The sequence below is a fragment of the Arvicola amphibius genome, chromosome 5 (genome assembly GCF_903992535.2).
Source record: "Arvicola amphibius chromosome 5, mArvAmp1.2, whole genome shotgun sequence".
Taxonomy (NCBI): Eukaryota; Metazoa; Chordata; class Mammalia; order Rodentia; family Cricetidae; genus Arvicola; species Arvicola amphibius.
Genome location: NC_052051.1, coordinates 23,832,736 through 23,851,442, shown reverse-complemented (window position 1 = coordinate 23,851,442; position 18,707 = coordinate 23,832,736). Strand labels below are relative to the sequence as shown.

General features: G+C 40.9%; 1 protein-coding gene across 4 annotated transcripts in view; it reads left to right on the top strand.

Annotated features, from left to right (window-relative positions):
• Cbfa2t2 (CBFA2/RUNX1 partner transcriptional co-repressor 2) overlaps positions 1-18,707 on the top strand; it is a 115,835-nt gene that overhangs the window by 67,646 nt on the left and 29,482 nt on the right. For all 4 annotated transcript variants that reach the window (XM_038329952.1, XM_038329950.1, XM_038329949.1 and 1 more), the window contains 5 exons: positions 2,964-3,205; positions 6,859-6,948; positions 13,468-13,649; positions 14,711-14,964; positions 16,984-17,069. In XM_038329952.1, the coding sequence (XP_038185880.1) occupies positions 2,964-3,205; positions 6,859-6,948; positions 13,468-13,649; positions 14,711-14,964; positions 16,984-17,069 (854 nt within the window). The remainder of the gene's footprint in view (positions 1-2,963; positions 3,206-6,858; positions 6,949-13,467; positions 13,650-14,710; positions 14,965-16,983; positions 17,070-18,707) is intronic.

Genomic DNA, 18,707 nt, shown 5'->3' with positions numbered 1-18,707 from the left:
TCTCTGTGGCTTTGGAGCCTGTCCTGGAACTAGCTCTTGTAGACCAGGCTGGCCTCGAACTCACAGAGATCCGCCTGCCTCTGCCTCCCGAGTTCTGGGATTAAAGGCGTGCGCCACCATCGCCCGGCAAAGCTGGCATTTTAAAACAGCACAGCTTTTTTCCCCGCTACGGCTGAAAACCAAAAAACACATGTTCAGGACCCGAGAAATTGCTGCTACCAAGAAGCCATGCCTTACTCTATTCTTTCCCAAGCTTTCTCAAGCTTTCTGTGGATTCAGTTATCCACGTTGGGTGCCATTCTGTAGTGATGGGCTGCGGGCCGCTTCCCGCCCGGCTCCTGATCGCCGGGCTAGCTTTACCCGAAATAACAACACACAAATTGTATTCATTTAAATACCGCCTGGCCCATTATTTTCAGCCTCTTACTCACATCTTGACTAACCCATATTGAATAATCTGTGTAGCACCACGATCGGTGTCTTACCGATGCTGCTGGCTTCATCACATCTCCTCTGAGGGGAGAGGCAAGGCAGTCTGCCTAACTTAGGAGAGGCGTAGCATCTGACTGATCCTTCTACCTCACTTCCTCTTCCTGTTCTGTCTACTCCACCCACCTAAGGGGCGGTCTATCAAATGGGCCAGGCAGTTTCTTTATTAGCTAATGAAATCAACTCAAACAGAAGACTCTCCCACATCACAACTTGATTAACTCTATTAGGGTTTACCTTGAAATAAAGCAGCACTATCTTATACCAAAGAAAACTCTTCTTACTTCAAATAATAGCTGAGCTGTATAAGATAGAAAAGCATTTGCTGGTTCATACTTGAATGCTGGTCTGTCCAGGAAGAAGGAGCAGAGATGGAGAAGTGGCTGTGACTGTTTGAGGAAGGATGTATGACCGAGTTTATGGTAGTTTTATTAACTCAGAGGTTAAAGGGTTGGTCTTTTAAAACACAGCTGAAGTCTTTAATTGTTGTTTGCTTGCTTTATGTTTGTTTTGATGTGTGGTCTCATGTAGCTCAGACTGGTATTGAACTCTTTACAGCCCAGTGTGATCTTGAACTCTTAATGTTTCTGCCTCTACCTTCCAAGTACTGGTGGGATCATAGAAATGTGCCCCCATGCCCTGCTTTTATTTTGATGTTTTTCTAAGATAGCGTCTCACTCTATAGCTCAGGCTGGCTTCCAAACTGGAATTCTCTTAAGTCTGTGTCCTAAGTACTGGTGGCATCACTGGTTTGAGCCCACTACACCCACTATATTTGTGTTTTTTGATAACAATTTATCCTTCCCTCCTCTCAGAAAACAGGAATACTGATTGTGTTTATCAAAATTTGATCAAAAGTAAAGAATTGGAGATCCTTTGTAGAGTTTAAATAGTGCTCCACCCCCCCACCCCCCGTCCTTTTTCTTCTTTTTTGGGTACGTGGGGTCTTGATATGCTGGTTTCAACCTGTTGGGCCCAAGTGACTGACTCTTCTGCCTTAATCTGTAGAGTAGCTAGGAGCATTCTAATTTTAGAAGGTATTTTTTTCTGAATGACCAAGAATTTTGCATTGTTTATCAATCTGTGTCAAGACAAGGGGAAAACTACTCTAAAGGACATTAGTATTTTGAATGGTCAAAGAGTTATATATTTTTATGAGAATTAGGTCATAAAGATAGAACCTGAAAATATAATTCTTTTTCTCTAATGGTATTTCTCACGTGCCAACTTGTGACTGATTGCTTGGCTTCTTTGAGATTCTTGGAAGATTTGTGAAGTGAACAGAAAGCTGGATGTGGTGGGTCACACCTACAATAATGGCATTCTAGAGGCCAGTGTAGGAGTATTGTAGCAAGTTCAAGGCTACTGTGCAAGACCCTGTCTATAAAAAAGAAAGAAAAGGGGGTTCTGAGGGAGACGACTCAGGGGTTAGGTGCTCTTTGGTCTTGCAGAGGACTGGGGTTTGTTTCCCAGCACTCACATGGCAGCTGACAACTGTCTGTTAATTCAGTACCAAGAGATCCAACATCCTCCTCTAACCTCCATGTGCACCAGACACACATGTGATACACACATAAACATGCAGGCAAGATATTCATAAACATAAAAATGAGATCTTTGGGGGAAAAAGTAAACATATGACTTTCCCGTCAGTCTCTAGCCCACCTTAAGCACTGTCGTGTCTATAATTTAACTATAGCTCCTTCTGTGCCTATAGTTTTTTTTCCAAAGGGGGTTCACAATAGCCAACTGTCCTTGAACCCAATATCCTCCTTCACCCAAGTGCTGGGTTTACATGGGGGCATTACTGTAGCTTGCTTTAAAAAAAAAATAAATAAAAGATTTTATTTCTTCATTATGTATATAATATTCTACTTGTATGTCTGCCTGCATGCCAGAAGAGGACACCAGATCTTAGTATGGATGGTTGTGAGCCACCATATGGTTGCTGGGAATTGAACTCAGGACCTTTGGAAGAGCAGCCAATGCTCTTAATTGCTGAGCCATTTCTCCAGCCCCTGTAGCTTGCTTTTTCCTCTTCATAGTACTCAACAGTAATTGTGTATGTGTTGTATTTGCTTGTTTGCTTTGTAAATGTTTTTATTTATTCTTTAAGAATTTCCTGACATTTAATCCCAGCACTCGGGAGGCAGGGGCAGACGGATCTCTGTGAGTTCGAGACCAGCCTGGTCTACAAGAGTGAGTTCCAGGACAGGCTCCAAAGCCACAGAGAAACCCTGTCTCGAAAAACCAAAAAAAAAAAAAAAAAAAAAAAAAAAAAAGAATTTCCTGACAGTCTGTCTTGGTACACAACAATCTCATTGAGGGTAGAAATGAGGTTTTTTGAGTTTTTTATACTATAATGCCTTACAGAATTTGAATGAGTAGTAAAAGAGATCATGAAGGTGAAGAAGCCAGCAAGGGCTCTTATGTTCTGTACTCAACTGAATCTTATTATTCTGGCTTTCTTCTAGTAAGCAATGGCATCAACCATTCCCCTCCCAACCTGAATGGTGCTCCATCACCACCACAGAGATTCAGCAATGGTCCTGCCTCTTCCACATCATCTACCCTAACAAATCAACAGTTGCCAGCTACTTGCGGTGCTCGGCAGCTCAGCAAGTTGAAACGCTTTCTTACGACTCTGCAACAGTTTGGCAATGACATCTCACCTGAGATTGGCGAGAAGGTTCGGACTCTTGTTCTAGCATTGGTGGTAAGTGTGGCTTTACCTTCACCCACTGCCTAAGAAGTTATGATATTCCTGCTCATTCCCAAACTATGTAGGTATTATGGACTACATAATTTTTACAAAATTTTTAAAAACTGTTGAATTGCAGATTTCACAGAAGTATTTATTTGCCAAAGAATCTATAATGTGCCTTATTAGTTAAGGTACAGATTTAATTCCAGTAAGCGGCTATGAATTTGACTTAAGCAGCTTTCAGCAGGCCTGCTGCAGTCCAGCCAAGTTAATAGAAGGTTCTTTGTGTGTCAGCGTATTCAGGAGCTGGTGCATTATTTGCGAACCAGTTTTAGTTTTCAAAACAGTATTTTGTCAAATTAGAAGTTCAGTGTTCTAAATAGTTTCTATGCAGTCACTGTTGTTGAGCTCCATGTGCATGGTTTCTTTAGTTTTCTTGTACTGATCATAGTGAGCCTGCTCTAAAGGGTTAACTTTCTGTATTGCCATCTGGTGAGACTGAATAATCTCAATTTATAAGGGAAGTGCTGCCAGTTCTTGTGTTTCCAAATGAAATACTCTTAAGATTCACTCCTGATAAAAACATTCTGTTTTCTTTTCCACTAGTGCTAGTCCTTAAAGTGGATTTCCTCTCAAAATATAATTTAGGAAAACCCCTGGGGTTCTCCTGTATGAGGGCAGGACATGGAACACAGTTGGCAGAGTACTTGCCCAGTATCCACAGCCCTGGAATAGTCCCAGTACTCTGGATATTTACACAGAAAGATCAGAAGTTCAAAATCATTCTGAGTTATGTAGTTTCAGTCCAGCAAGGCAGTGTATGAGACCCTATCTCCAACGAAAACCAAACAGGGTCTGGTATAAGATAGCTGGTCTTGAACTCTTGTGTGTTCCAGGACCTTGAACTCTTGATTCCCTTCCTTTACCTTCTTAGTGCAAAGATTTCAGGCATGAGCTACCGTTATTTTGTTGTACTGCTTTATTATACCACAATTTACATATTTTGGCTTTTGATAAACATTTTAATTATTTATGCATTTGGGGCAGTGTGTCATGGGTCCCTATTGCCGCCCTATTTGTACATTGATTACTTTTTCCAGACTTGACATATGGTGGTGCTCACAACTAACATTCATTCCAGAGACATAATAAAAATAGATAGGCAGAGTGTAAAGGAGGTCGGCACGGCAGATTCTGGAGGCTTCCTCACTAGTCTCCCCGTCTCATCATCACACAGAACTCTCTCCCCGAGCAGAGAAGTGTATGCAGTGCTCCTGCCCAGAGTCCTGTAGAGACTCCGAATGTGACTGGGCCTTGTTAATCATCTATGTCTAGTTCATCTATGGAATCCAGTGTAACAGTGATCCATTTCAACACTTGGAGAAAGTATGAAGTTTTTTTTCTATACATTTATTTATTCGGAGGAAACCTACTTATTAGCCAAAATTTAAACTATGAGAAAATAGTTAACATTATTAAAGTGAGACTAAGTAAACCTTTTTTTAAGTTTATTTTTGTTGTATGTATGTGAGTGGTCTGCTTGTATATATCTATGCACACTATGTGTGTTCAATGTTAGATGATGTCAGAAAGCATGTGTGTTGTGTCCCCTGGGACTGAAGTTACAGATCATTATAAGCTGCTTTGTGGGTGCTGGGAATTGAATTCAGGAAGAGCAGCCAATACTCATACCATTGAGCCATGTCTTCAGCTCCAAGATGTATTTATTTTTATTTTATATATGTGGGTGTTTCACCTGCATGTGTGGATGTGCACCACAAGTGTGTAATGCTCTAAGAGCTAGAAGAGTGTGTTGTATCCTCAGGGTCTCCTTTGCTTGTGTTTGGTTGGATTTCTTCAGCCTTTCCAGCTCTCACTTGCTCTGGTGCTATATCTGTGGAGCTTAGTGGTTGTGAGAGCCCGTTTTGTCACTTTGAGGGTTGTGGTGCAGTAAATTGGCATTGTTGTGCCATTACTATCACCAGTACCACTACCTCCATTCAACTTCAGAGCTATTTTCATCTAGATAATTTTTCTAGGTTATGTTTCACATAACCCCAGCTAACTTTACTGTGTAGCTGAAGGTGACTTTTAACTACATATTTTTCTGCCTCTACCTTTCCAGTGCTGGGGTTATAATCATGCACCACCATGTTCAGTTTATATAGGACTAGGGATCAAATTCAGGCCTTTGTGTATGCCAGGCAAACACTTTACCAACAGAGCTACACCCCAAACCTTTTCATAGTTCAACAGTGATGTAATGAATGTGTTGTTTTGTTTTTTGTTTTCTGAGTCGAGGTTTCTTTTCTACATATTTTTATGCTATTTTAATTTTTATGTATTAGTGTATGTGTGGGTATGTGTGTGTTCCATAGTTCTGATGCCCTCTTCTGGCCTCTACACACTTTACATGTACATACATGCAGTCAGGACTCATATACACTAAACAAAAATCTTTCGGTTCACAATGAGATGTTAGCAGTGAAGATTTAAGGAATGGCCCATTGAGTATAACCTTTCTAAGTTTTTGTTTATCTTAAAAAGGTTATAAAGTTATAGTTAGCTATAATTTGATGTGAATGAGTGCTTTGTTTCCTTGTAGGTCTGTGTACCACATGCATATCTGGTTCTTTCAGAGGTTAGAGGAAGGCACTAGATCCCCTTAAGACTGGAGTTTTAGCTGATTGTGAGCCACTATGTGTGCTGGGAATTGAACCAGTGTCTTAACTGCTTTGCCATGTATCCATCCCCTCTAATTGGTTTTTGCAACTTTGTTAGACTCTAATTTTAATCTCAAAAAAAATTATAAAGCTATGCCTAGTTTTTTATGTCTATTATTCCAGCATTCAGTTAGCTGTTCCAGACCAGCCTTAGTGCCATAGAGAGATCCTGTTCCCACCAAACAAAGTGTGGGGAACTATCTCTGTCCCTGCACTTTATCTTCTGAGTCCATTGTAGACATTTCATTGAGACTACATCTCCTAACATCCTACCCTTTGGATTTTTTATCTCCCCAAAATAACAATTTCTGAACTTTTAAACAAATCACTACATGTAAAGCCAGATGTAGTAGTGCACGCCTTTAATCCCTCCACTCTGGAGGCAGAGTCTGGAGGATCTCTTGAATTTAAGTCAGCCAAGGCTACATAGCGAGGCCCTGTCTCAAAAATCAAAACTAACAGATAGATCAAAACAGTACATTTATCTAATGTGAGTGTGTGTACACTTTGTGCCACTGTGAATGCATGGAAGTCAGAGGACAGCTGCAGGAGATGGCTGGTTTGGCAGCAAGCATCTTTACCCACTGAGTCATCTTACTATTACAAATACAAACAACTGTGCATTCTTTAGAGAGGGGGAAAACAACTAAACTAAACAAAAAGTAAATAGTTATGCTCTTTGTGCTGTAACAGTTGACTTGAAGGCAGTCAGTCTGATATAACAGCTCATTCTGCTGAGATCCAGGCTGCCCTATTTTGTCCAAACATGTGGCCTTGAGTCTGTTCCTCTGGCATGAGTCATTTATTCTCTGCTCCAAATCTGTATTATTTGTTCACTCATAAGGAAATTTTAGATCATTCCTTTGGTCTTCCCATACAGTTAATCTACTTCTTTTTGCTGTTGTACCAGTTTTGGATGTTGAACATTATTTGTCTTTTCAGAATTCAACAGTGACAATTGAAGAATTCCATTGCAAGCTCCAAGAGGCTACAAACTTTCCTCTTCGTCCATTTGTGATTCCATTTCTCAAGGTAATTCTTAATTCTGAGAGGTATTCATTTCAATTTGTCCTCAGCATTTCCTCAAGATCTGCTGACCCCTGCCCTGTGATCTCAGAACAGCTTGCTGTAGTTCATATCTTTGTTTTATTTGGGCTGGTAGGCAAACAGCATGTAAATTAGCTTCATACACAATGAGAATTGCAGTTCTCTGAATGATTTCTGTTTGCAAACACTGTAGTTAGCATACAGGAGCAAGTAAAAGAACAAAGAGAAGAAAGATGACTGAAATACGCAAGTGTGTGAAAGTGGAGGGGATACCACTAAGTCCTCTGGGTGTGGTCTGAGGATGGAAAGTCTGTGTTCATAGCTGAGAGGAGGAGACACCCTCCCCCGCCTTGACAAAGAGAGGCTTGGTAGTTATGTCAGGAAGACTGTATTTCCTCAAACCCCAGATAATATAGTCTAATTAATGTTATCTAGAATTAGTATTTCCTACATACCTTTTGGGCACCCGGTTCTAAATTACCATGCTTACTTTCTAAAAAGTGTTTTCATTTTGAAGTAATTTTATGCTCACAAATGAGCTGTAAAAGGATATAATTTCGAACCAGTTTTCCTAAATTTCCAAATTAAGAATTTTCTTTTTTCTTGGTACTAGGGATCCAGCTTTGGGCTTCAAGCCTGCCAAATAAGTGCTTTCTCCAGGAGTTGTGTCTAGAGTCCTTAAATCAAGATGTTGACATTTAGACAACACTTGCTGTCTTGTGTACGGACTTTATTTATGTTTACTAGTATCCCACTAATGTTCTTCACAGCAAAATTAAGCCTTTTTATGTGTGGTTTAATAAATTGATATATTCCTCCATCATATAACAGTCTAGTAAAGGGAGTTTGGAGTGGGGACCTCTCTTCCCATATCATTCAAGACCAGAGACCGAGGAAAAGTCCAAAATCTTTAATCTGTGGCTTAATAAATGATTGAACACAAATCCAGATAGCTGATGGCTGAGGGTTGAGGTAGAGGGAGAGAGCTAGAAAGAATGCTTGCATAAAGGTTTTTGAAGAAGCCAGTGTCTGTTTATGACTCTGTGTCTCTGTCCCCTCATTGTACAGGACTCAGTCACATGGTATCACCTAATTACAGCAGAGAATAGAAAATCTAGGCTAGATTATAGGAGAAAAGAGCTTGTTACATGGCTCATCAGTTTCTGCCACAGGTGCAATTTGAGGGCTGCTGCTTTTCCTCTTCCCTACTGGCCTCTCTCACACAATTGTGGTTGGTATGGGGAGGCCCTTATGACCTCCCACTGTGGAAACAACTTCCTGGTGCATCACAGACTAGTCTATGTGCTTTTTGCTCTTGCTTTTTTTTTTTTTCTCTGCTGACATATGTAGTGTCTGAAGAGGGCTTAACGGACAGGTAGTCACTGATAAGGAGCATAAGGAATAAATGTGGCATGGCACCAAAACACACAGATTCAAGATTTTTGTCTGCTCAGAACACCAGTTCTATAGCGATAGGTCATTTCTGCGCTTGGTGCCCTTAGAAGACAAGAGCTTTTGTATGGAAGACTTGGCACCATTAGTGATGCTTCTGCCGTGCAGATGCATTCTTAAAGACTTGTTGTTGTTCTGTTCTGTTTTGTTTTGTTTTGTTTTGTTTTTTTGGGACAGGGTTTCTTTTGTGTAGCTTTGGCTACCCTGGAACTCATCTGTAGACCAAGCTGGCCTCAAACTCACAGACATCCACCTGCCTCTGCCTCCCTGTTGCTGTGATTAAAGGTGTGCACCATTATGCATCTGCTTCCCTAGTGAAGAACCGTGTTTTTTGTTGAACATGCGTAGCATGATCCTGGGTCTATAGTTAATCATGGTTACATGTTGCATGCAGTATTAATCAGGAACAGTTTCTGTAGTGATGAGGCGACGGGCTGCCTGGCTAGTTTATGCCCCGAAATAACAACACACCAACTGTATTCATTTAAACACTGCCTGGCCCATTAGTTTCAGCCTCTTATTAGCTAATTCTCACATCTTGCTTTAACCCATATTTAGTAATGTGTGTAGTACCACAAGGTGGTGGCTTACCGGGAAAGATTCAGCATGTATGACCTGGCGGCTGGCTCCATGATGTCTGTCTCAGAGAGGAGAGGCATGTCATCTGCCTTCTTCCTCCCAGGATTCTGTTCTTTCTTCCTATGTTCTGACCTATCAGGCCAAGCAGTTTTCTTTATTAATTAACCAATAGATAGAAGACCCTCCCAGATCGTTCTCAACTTTTAATGAGTATTACTTTTTATTTTTAATTGTGTATATTAGTGTCTGTATGTATATATATACACACATACACACACTCACATATGTGTGTGTGTGTGTGTGTGTGTGTGTGTGTACATGTGATTGTTGGGAGCCTGTGGAGGCCAGGTGTGTGTGTGTGTGTGTGTGTGTGTGTGTGTGTGTGTACGTACATGTGATTGTTGGGAGCCTGTGGAGGCCAGGAGAAGTTGTTGGATCCCCTGGACCTGGCTTTACTGCTAAGTTTTGAACCACCTGATAATGGGTGCTGGGAATTTAACTTGAGTCCTCTTCAAGAACAGTGCTCTTTAAGTGTGAGCCATCTTTCCAGCTCCAAGAGCTTCATGGTTTAAAGGGCATTGATTGCAAAGAAGCTCAGCTTGCTTTTTTTCTGGAACTTTCTCTCCTTGAAGCTTAAAGTCATTTGATATGTTTTAGTTAAGGATTGCAGATAGGTTAGTGTATGGTGTTGCATGCCTATAATCCTGGCATCCCAAGAGGCAGAGGCAGGAGTACTGTCTCTAGTTCAAGGCCAACCTGTCCATGTAGCAAATTCCTAGCTAACTAATGCTACACAGCAAGATCATCTAAAAAACCAAAAACAATATATCTGTGTGAATAATTATCGCCACCAAAAAAAATAAAAAATTAAAAGAATTGCAGTAAGTGCATGGTGCATAGGATACAGGTACAATTGCTTCCTCCACTGCTGCCTTTTCTTCCCATGGTTGTCTGTCATGACTTTTGTATAAAGTTACTATTTTCTCTAAATAGTTGTTTTCCTATGTGGCATGGTGACTCACAGTCGTAGTGCTTGGGAGTTTTGAGGCAAGAGGATCACAGGTTGTAGTTCAGCCTGGGCTACAGAGGTCCTTTCTAAAACACGAACAGAGAAGTACTACCAGGACTTGGAATTTCGCTCTCACGCACAAAGCTCTGAGTGGCATTGCTAATTTAAAACTAATAACAGGGACTGGAGAGATGGCTCAGGGGTTAAGAGCACTGCCTGCTCTTCCAGAGATCCCAGGTTCAATTCCCAGCACCCACATGGCAGCTTATAACTGTCTATAACTCTTGTTCCAGGGAATCTGACACTTTCACACAAACATACATGCAGGTAAAATACCGATGTGCTCCCCCTCCCCCCAAAAAACTAATAGCAATAAAGATTATTTTCCCACCTTTAATCTTAGCACCCAGGAGGCTGAGGCAGGGGGAATCTCTGCGTTCAAGGCCAAACTGGTGTGCAGAGTTAGTTCTAGGACATCTAGGTCTACACAGAGAAATCCTGTCTGGAAAACAATAAAGATTATTTTCCCGAATAGGTAACACAATAGATAACATTCATAGGTCGCAATTATTACTCTTTAAAATATTTTTAAGGGTGTGTATGTGTTGGGCGTGTACCTTTCTGTACAAATACCAGAAGAAGTGTTATATCTTGTGGAGCTGGAGTTTCAGACATTTTTGGCAATTTAATCTCAATCTTCTGTAAGAACAGCAGATACCCTAGTTGCTGAGCCACCTCTCCAGCCCCACAGATCAGTTACCGAAAAGATAAACACAAAACTCATTCTAAGGTGACTCCCAGAAACAATTCATGTCAAATACAACAGTTATTTTTACTTACATCAGCTATTCTTTTTTACACAGGGAAAATGAAAAGGAAATGAAAGATTAGAGTTTTGTTGTCAACTAGTTTGAACAAATCTAGCCCACCATGTGGTTTTCTAACACTAAGAATGCTTTACACAGATGAACATTTGCAGTTGATTTTGTGTGAGGAATACCACTTGAAATCTAGATAAACTAAATAATACATGCTGAAAAATACATGCTGTTACTTTTATTAGTAAATTTGTACTACAAATTTATTATGTTCAGTTAAGATATTTTGGGTTTTATTTTTTCATGTATTAGATAAATACTTAGAATTAATTCTGTGTCTTAGCTAACAAAGTCTGCTATTACTTTGGCCAAACAAGTAATGCCCCTTTTCCTCTCCTTTAACTTACTTTCATTTCCTAAGAAAATGTTCTTTTTTAATTTGAATTGGAGGGCTATCATAGCACATATATGGAGAGCAAAGGATAATTTGCAGAAGTTGGTTCTTGGCTTCTACCATATGGATCCCTAGTATTAAACTCAGATTATTAGTCTCGGCAGCAAGTGTCTTCACCCACTGAAAATGTTAAAGCATCAAAATATATCCCTTTTCAAAATACTGATATTAGTTTGTTTTTGTTTATTGAGACTCAGCTTCTTTATATAGCCCAGACTGGCCTGGAATTTGTGGTCCTCTAGTTTCAGCCTCCTGAGTGCTCAAACTAGAGGTATGGGATATCTTGCCAGGCCTATTACCTGTTCTTAGAACCATTTTGGACCGTAACCGAGCAGGTCAGCCAGGAACAGGTTCTGGTCTGGACTGTGCGTGCCTGAATTTGACTGTGCTCTTGACAGCATGGAAATCTCGGTAGCTGAAAGCACTCCAGCCATGGAGCGGCTAAGCTGCATGGACCCTGGTTGTCTGTCTGTCTGTCTGTCTGTCTCTTTGAGACACAGTTTCTCTGCATAGCCCTAGTTCTCTTGAAACTTACTCTATAGACTAGGCTGGCCTTGATCTCACATAGATCCACCTGCCTCTGCCTTCCTAGAGCTGGGATTAAAGACGTGCACCACCACTGCCAGGCTTGTCTTTTCTTTATATCTGAATCTATAGACAGTTATTTACTGAGACTGTAGAATGAAGAAACAGTTTTATGAAATTTGTGGTAACAGTACATAATTATCTATGTTTTTCTGTATTCACCAAAAGACACATGTCACAAATGTAAAGATCTGACATGTTTTCTTTTTTAATTAAGTTTTTACAGTTGTAAGATTGAAATTCTAGACCAGACTTAAGAAGTGTTTCATATTGTCAGATTCTCTATTCTTAACTGTGTTATTTGGAAAACAGCATGAGGTAGGTTGTTACGGCAGCTTTTTGGCTAGCATTTTCATTTTTGTCGATTTATTTCTGCTTTAAACAGCCACTAATTATGGTGCCTGCTAAATTAACCCTCAGTGAGGGGTGACTACTTGCATGTATTAAAACTTATTTGCTCATTTGTCCCTTGAGGTAAAAGCATTCATTATAGGTTCTCCCTGAATTATGTTTAAATTTTGAGGGGGAATCTTTTATTTATATATATATGTATATAATTTACACATTGTATATATGCAGAGAGAGAGAGAGAGAGAGAGAGAGAGAGAGAGAGAGAGAGAGAGAGAATGAATTAGGATTCTGAAGTTTAAAAGTAAAGGGAATTTTTGTGGTTTTGTTTGTTTTTTATAATTTATTTATTTTTGTGTGCATTGGCATTTTGCCTGCGTGTATTTCTGTGTTTCATTGTCAGATCTTGGAGTTACAGTGGAGTTACAGATAGCTGTGAACTGCCATGTGGGTGCTGGGGAGTGAACCTGGGTCCTCTGATCTTATTCCCAGCACTCCTCTTCACAGCGATCCTGATCTCTCTGGAGAGCCCTAAGAGAAAGTTGAGTGCCACCATCAGAGAAGGGTTGTGATTCAGAAGAGACAAGCCAGGGCTTGTAATTCTCCTTTTTAGGCAGTAGGTAATTCTCTAACTGGCTCGTCTTCAAGAAAATGTGTATTTTAGGTGCTGGAGATGTGGTTTAGTAATAGAGTGTTTTCCATGTCTGCATTTGGCCCTAGTCCTATTTCCCAGACTGAACAGTCCTTGCTGAAGATGTCTGTTTTAGGGCTAGAGAGACAGCCCAGTGCTTAGAGTCCTTGTTTCTCTTGTGGAGGATCTCAGTTTATGTACAGCACCAAAAGTGCTGTGGCCCACAACCCCTTGTAACTCCAGCTCCAGGGCATCTGCGCGCATACACACACACACACAACACACACACACACACACACAGAGAGAGAGAGAGAGAGAGAGAGAGAGAGAGCATGTTTTTAAATTCTGTGTTCGACAAACCTTTATTGTACTCTGTATCAAGCCATAGAAGTAATACGATACAGTCCTTTTAAGAAGATTGACATCTTCCTATCTTCCTCAGGGAAGAAACAGACCAACCAGTGACTCAAATAAAAATGCCCCTGTACTATTACTATTTTGATGTCACTTTACTAGTGAGTGTTAGAGGGAGAAAGCCAAGGGGGTTTTTGGTCTGTAAAAGTCATTGAGATGCTAATCTCGGTATGTAGAGCTCAGCAGATGGGAAAACTGCCTCTTTCTTTTCAAGGCCAACCTGCCCCTGCTGCAGCGAGAACTGCTGCACTGTGCCCGGGCTGCCAAGCAGACCCCATCCCAGTACTTGGCCCAGCACGAGCACCTTCTGCTCAACACCAGTATCGCATCTCCTGCTGACTCTTCTGAACTGCTTATGGAGGTTCATGGAAATGGAAAGAGGCCCAGTCCGGAAAGGTGAGCAGAGAAGAGATCTGTTCTGTTTTTCTAGAGTTATTATTTGCTTTAAAAGAAGGAGGGTTTGGATGCTGGTTTGTAGACAGATAATGTCTTAGAATTTTCTTTGACCCAACAACTCTTCAGATGATTAACTGTTCAAGAAATGGAACCCCAGTCCCTCGCTCTTTTTTATTCAGCCACCATCAAAAATAATGTTTTTGTTTTTTTTACTAAATATGTGGGGCCCTAATATCTGGTAAGCAGCCAGTACTACAGCAGGTGTTAGCCTGTCCTTTACTGTTGTTCTCTATCTCAAGATATAGCCAACTCCACAGGTTAAATAAAGCCTCAGCTCTTAGGATTGTTCAGTTCCTTAAGCCAATGACTGGCCTCAGGTTGTAATTGTGGATAATATAGTAATAGTGCCACAGTAGTGCATGCATTGTTGGTGGAAGCAGTATTATGAACAATGGAAAGCTTACTACAGTTGAATTTGAGGAATGGAAACTCCTGGCAAGTTACCAAGACATTTTCTTCCTAGTAGCTCACCTCTAGAATGTCAGATTTGACTTTCAGCATTTCTAAACTTCATCAAACCTAGTCCTGTTTGGTTTCTCTTGTCCTGTATCATAATTATAGTTCTGCTTATTGAGCCTCTCTTCTTCACACTGGAATAAACAATCATTTACACATTGTGTCTGGCCTCTGAAGACAGTTCAGTTCATGCCTCTTGTTAAACGGTTCCTGAACTGGATATGGGAACACACACCAGAAGTCACAGCTACTACAGAGACACTAAAGTCAGGTCTCTAGAGTTTGGCTAAAGAGCAGCCTGGGTAACATAAGGGATGATAGGTTGGGAGTGTAGCAGTATTAAACATGTGCTTAGCAGTCTATAGCACCAGAAATAAATAACTATTCCTTACAGTCTTCCTGCTTTGGAAGGTGCATAGTATCTAAAGGTTGGGTTTTATAACAGGTGTGTTGCTGGGAAGAAGCATCTGTCCTGAGACTTGGTAGGGATGTTACCATGAGCTCTTCTTGACAGGCTCCTATAAGCACTTCTGATTTCTCTACAGGAGGGAAGAGAATAGTTTTGAAAGAGATACAGTTCCTCCTGAACCACCTGCCAAGAGAGTGTGTACTATCAGCCCTGCTCCCCGGCACAGCCCTGCCCTCACTGTGCCCCTCATGAATCCTGGGGGCCAGTTCCATCCTACTCCACCACCTCTTCAGCACTATACTTTAGAAGACATTGCAACTTCTCACCTGTATCGGGAACCCAACAAGATGCTAGAACATCGAGAAGTTCGTGAGAGGCACCACAATCTTAGTAAGTGACCTCAGCAGCATGGCGATGCTTTAATCTGGAGGAAATCCATGGATTGTTTTCCTATTCAGTGATAGAGCCAAATAATATCATCATTGCCCTTTTTTCTGTTGATAAGATGATGTTATGCAGGTGGACATAGTGGCGTGTGTCTGTAATTGCAATACTATGGAGACTGAGGTAGGTTGATCAGCTCAGGGCCATTCTCATCTACATAAGGAGTTTGAGGCTAACCTGTGCTATAAACAAAAAAATAGAGGGCTTGGCATGATGGCACCTGTCTGTAATGTTAGAATCACCCCAACTTTGAGGCAAGCTTGATTTACATGAGTCTCAGGCCAGTCAGAGCTGCTTTGACTCTGCATGTGGAATCTGATGGAGCCTGAGAGCAACAGCTTCTGAAATGAATGAAGATAACATTGCCATCTCTGCTTTTTTTTTTGTTGTTGTTAGGTTTGAAATGCCTAAAGCACAGGCCTATGTAACTATTGAATTTAGGAATGAACAGTCCCATTTAAAAAGCCAAGTCCTGGGCTGGAGAGATGGCTCAGAGGTTAAGAGCATTGACTGTTCTTCCAAAGGTCCTGGGTTCAATTCTCAGCAACCACATGATGGCTCACAACCATCTGTAATGAGATCTGGTTCCCTCTTTATGGCCTGTAGGTATACATGCAGGTAGAAAACTACTTAAATAAAATCTTAAATTAAAAAAAAAAAGCCGAGTCCTAATTTGAAATCAGTTTTGAGAAGAGTTTTTGTCACATTCTCTTTTATAGCTGAATCTTTGGAGTTTAACTCCTCAGCATCTATTGGGCAGGGGAAAAAAAAAGGCTGCCATCTTGTAGAGTTTCTCTTTCATTCCACTTGTTAGGGATACCTTATGGAGACCACATTGACTCGTTCCCACTCTAGCCTAAGCTGACTAGCATCTTCCCAAGGCATAAACCTCATGTTTCACGGTATTATTACTGAGTGGTGAAGGCAATGAGAGCATTGGCTCCATGCATTTATGGAGTCTAAGCTACCGTGACATTATTTGATTCCTGAAGATCTAGGCAGTCATTGATTTCTTCATGCAGAGAAGATCAAAGCAACTGTGGCCAGTGTAACATAGCTAGTGACTTTGACAAGATTCAACTCTTTAAACTGCCTGATGTTGGAGTTGTCTTTGTTGGTACCCAGTTCTTACTCTCCCGTGCCTCTTTGTTTAACTGTTAAAAACTAGACATGAGGGTCAGCAAGATGACTCAGCGAATAAAGCACTTGCCATGTAAGCCTGGCCCTGAGTCTGATTCCTGGAGAGAATTAGCCCCAGAAAGTTGTTCTCCACTCTCCATGTGTCGTCATCATCATGAGCATACACAGACACAAAGCTATTAATATCAGATTTGTTTTAAGAACTAGGCTTGCTATTGATTTTTTTGTTTCTCTTCGTACGCAGTGCCCGTTTGGGAGAGAAGAGTGGTAAAAGCTAGGTGTGGGGTCTGAAAGAGAATGACCTCCAAAGGGAATGGCATTATTAGGAAGTGTGGCCTTGTTGTAGGAAGTGTGTCATGGTGGGGGTGGATATTGAGGTCTCTTTTGCTCAAGGTTTCCTTAACATGACTGTCAGTTGACTTCCAAGCATGCAGCCATGCTCCTTACCATGATGATAATGGACTGAACTTTTGAAATTGTAAGTGAGCCACCCCAATCAAATATTTTCTTTATAAGAGTTGCTGTGGTCATGGTATTTCTTCACAGCTATAAAAACCCTAAGACTCTAGATATAACTGTATTTTGTTAGATTTTTACTAATTTAGAAAAAACTGTATATTTACATCTGGAAGTGTAATTTGAAATTGTTGCTTGCCTGAATACCAACTCTTTATTGGCTAGCATTAATGCTTGTGTCATTTTGTGGTCTCCACCAGATATATTAACTACTCTTAGTAGCGCGCTCCAAGTTGACACAACTGTGTATACACTTAATATTATTCAGTTGCTCTGTATTCTTTAAATGTAATCTCTTTTTTCTGATAGGTCTGAATGGAGGCTACCAAGATGAGCTGGTGGACCACCGTCTGACAGAGAGGGAATGGGCTGATGAGTGGAAACATCTTGACCATGTAAGAATTTCTCAGTGTGCTTTTTGTTTTCCTCAGACCTTGTTGCTTTTAAATCTTCATAGTTTGTTTTGCACCCTTTTATGTTTGTCTGTGGATTTGGTATGGATTGGTGTGTGCATGAATGCTTTCATGAGTGCACATTTGTGTACATGCCATGACTTGAGTATGGAGATTCAGAGGACAGCTATTTGGTCTTCTGACTTGGCAGCAAACGCCCTTTACCATTACATGCCTTACCATTTTGCCCGCCCACTTTTGTTTTTTACTTTCCTATTTGGGCATGCACCACTGCGTCCAGCTCTTTTCATTTTTAATGCTACTAGTAGTTCATGCATGCTTAAAGAGGACATGACTTTTTACCACTTGCTCAGGTGAAGGGCTGCAGAGTCATTCTCAAATCTTGGTGTTAGGCAGACCTCTCCAGTTCCTATAGCAAGTAGTCATGTCATAGGTAGTTAGGCAAAGGTTCCAGCTTTGCTACTTACTGCCTTTGTGAGCTCCATACCTCTTTTAGCTTTGCTTTTTCTCTCCTTTAAAAATAAGGTTCAGTGAGATGCCTCTGTAGGCAAAGGTGCTTGTGTCAAACTTGAGTTTGATTCCCAAGACCAATATGGTGGAGGGGAAGAACCAACTCTCACAAGTTGTCCTCTGACCTCACACATGGGCCATGGAATGTACACATGAAGACACACAAACCCACTCACACACTAAAATTATGTAATCTGTCTCCTTAAAAAAATTTATAATTATTTGTAATATATATCCAAATTAGAATTAACATGCTGATACATACTCACATTCTCTTTCCCATCAGAGGAGAGCATCCACTCTCCCTGAAAATAGTCAGTGTCTACTTTAAAGTTGCACATTGTGGCTTATCTAAGATATGTATGATTATTATTGTTACTATCCTCATTAGCATCATCGTCAATCATCTGACCCTGGTTCCTTACCTAGGGAGTAGTGCATTCGTGTATATGCGTGTGTCTGTCACAGAGACAGCTCCAGATTGCATTTTTATAAAAACATCTTGATTTGTCTAACAATACCAGGTACTCAGGCTTGGTGAAAAGTTCCTTTACTCACTGAGCTATTAGCTTACAGATCAGCAGTTTTTCTTTTTAAAAAAAATTGCTCAAGATCACTCCCATTGGCTATTTAAACTGCCTATCAGAGAACCAACAAGTGGTCTCCCCTTTTTCCTCTCTGCCCCCTCTCCCGGGGGGGGGGGGTGGTGCTGACATCCATTAAACCTGGGCTTCTTTTTAAAAAAAAAATATTGTCACGGTATGAGATGGTCAAAGGGCTACCTTGAGAAGTCAGTTCTCTCCTTCCGTCCTGTGAGTCCCAAGGGCAGCAAGTGCCCCTTTCCTCCTGAGCTATCATCTTGCTGACCTGTATAGAGACACCCCCCCCTTTTTAATCATTGGGTCCTATAATTTAGAAGTAACATAAGTATGTGGGTAGATGTGCACAGGTTGTATGCAAATGCCACACATTATATATGAGGGAATTGGAGCACTTTTAGTGTTCCTGGAGGGTTCTAGAACCAATACCTCCATGGACAGGAAAAGATAGCTGTGTATAGAGAATACCATGGTGTAAGAGGGATACAGAGATGATCCAGTGCTTAAGAGC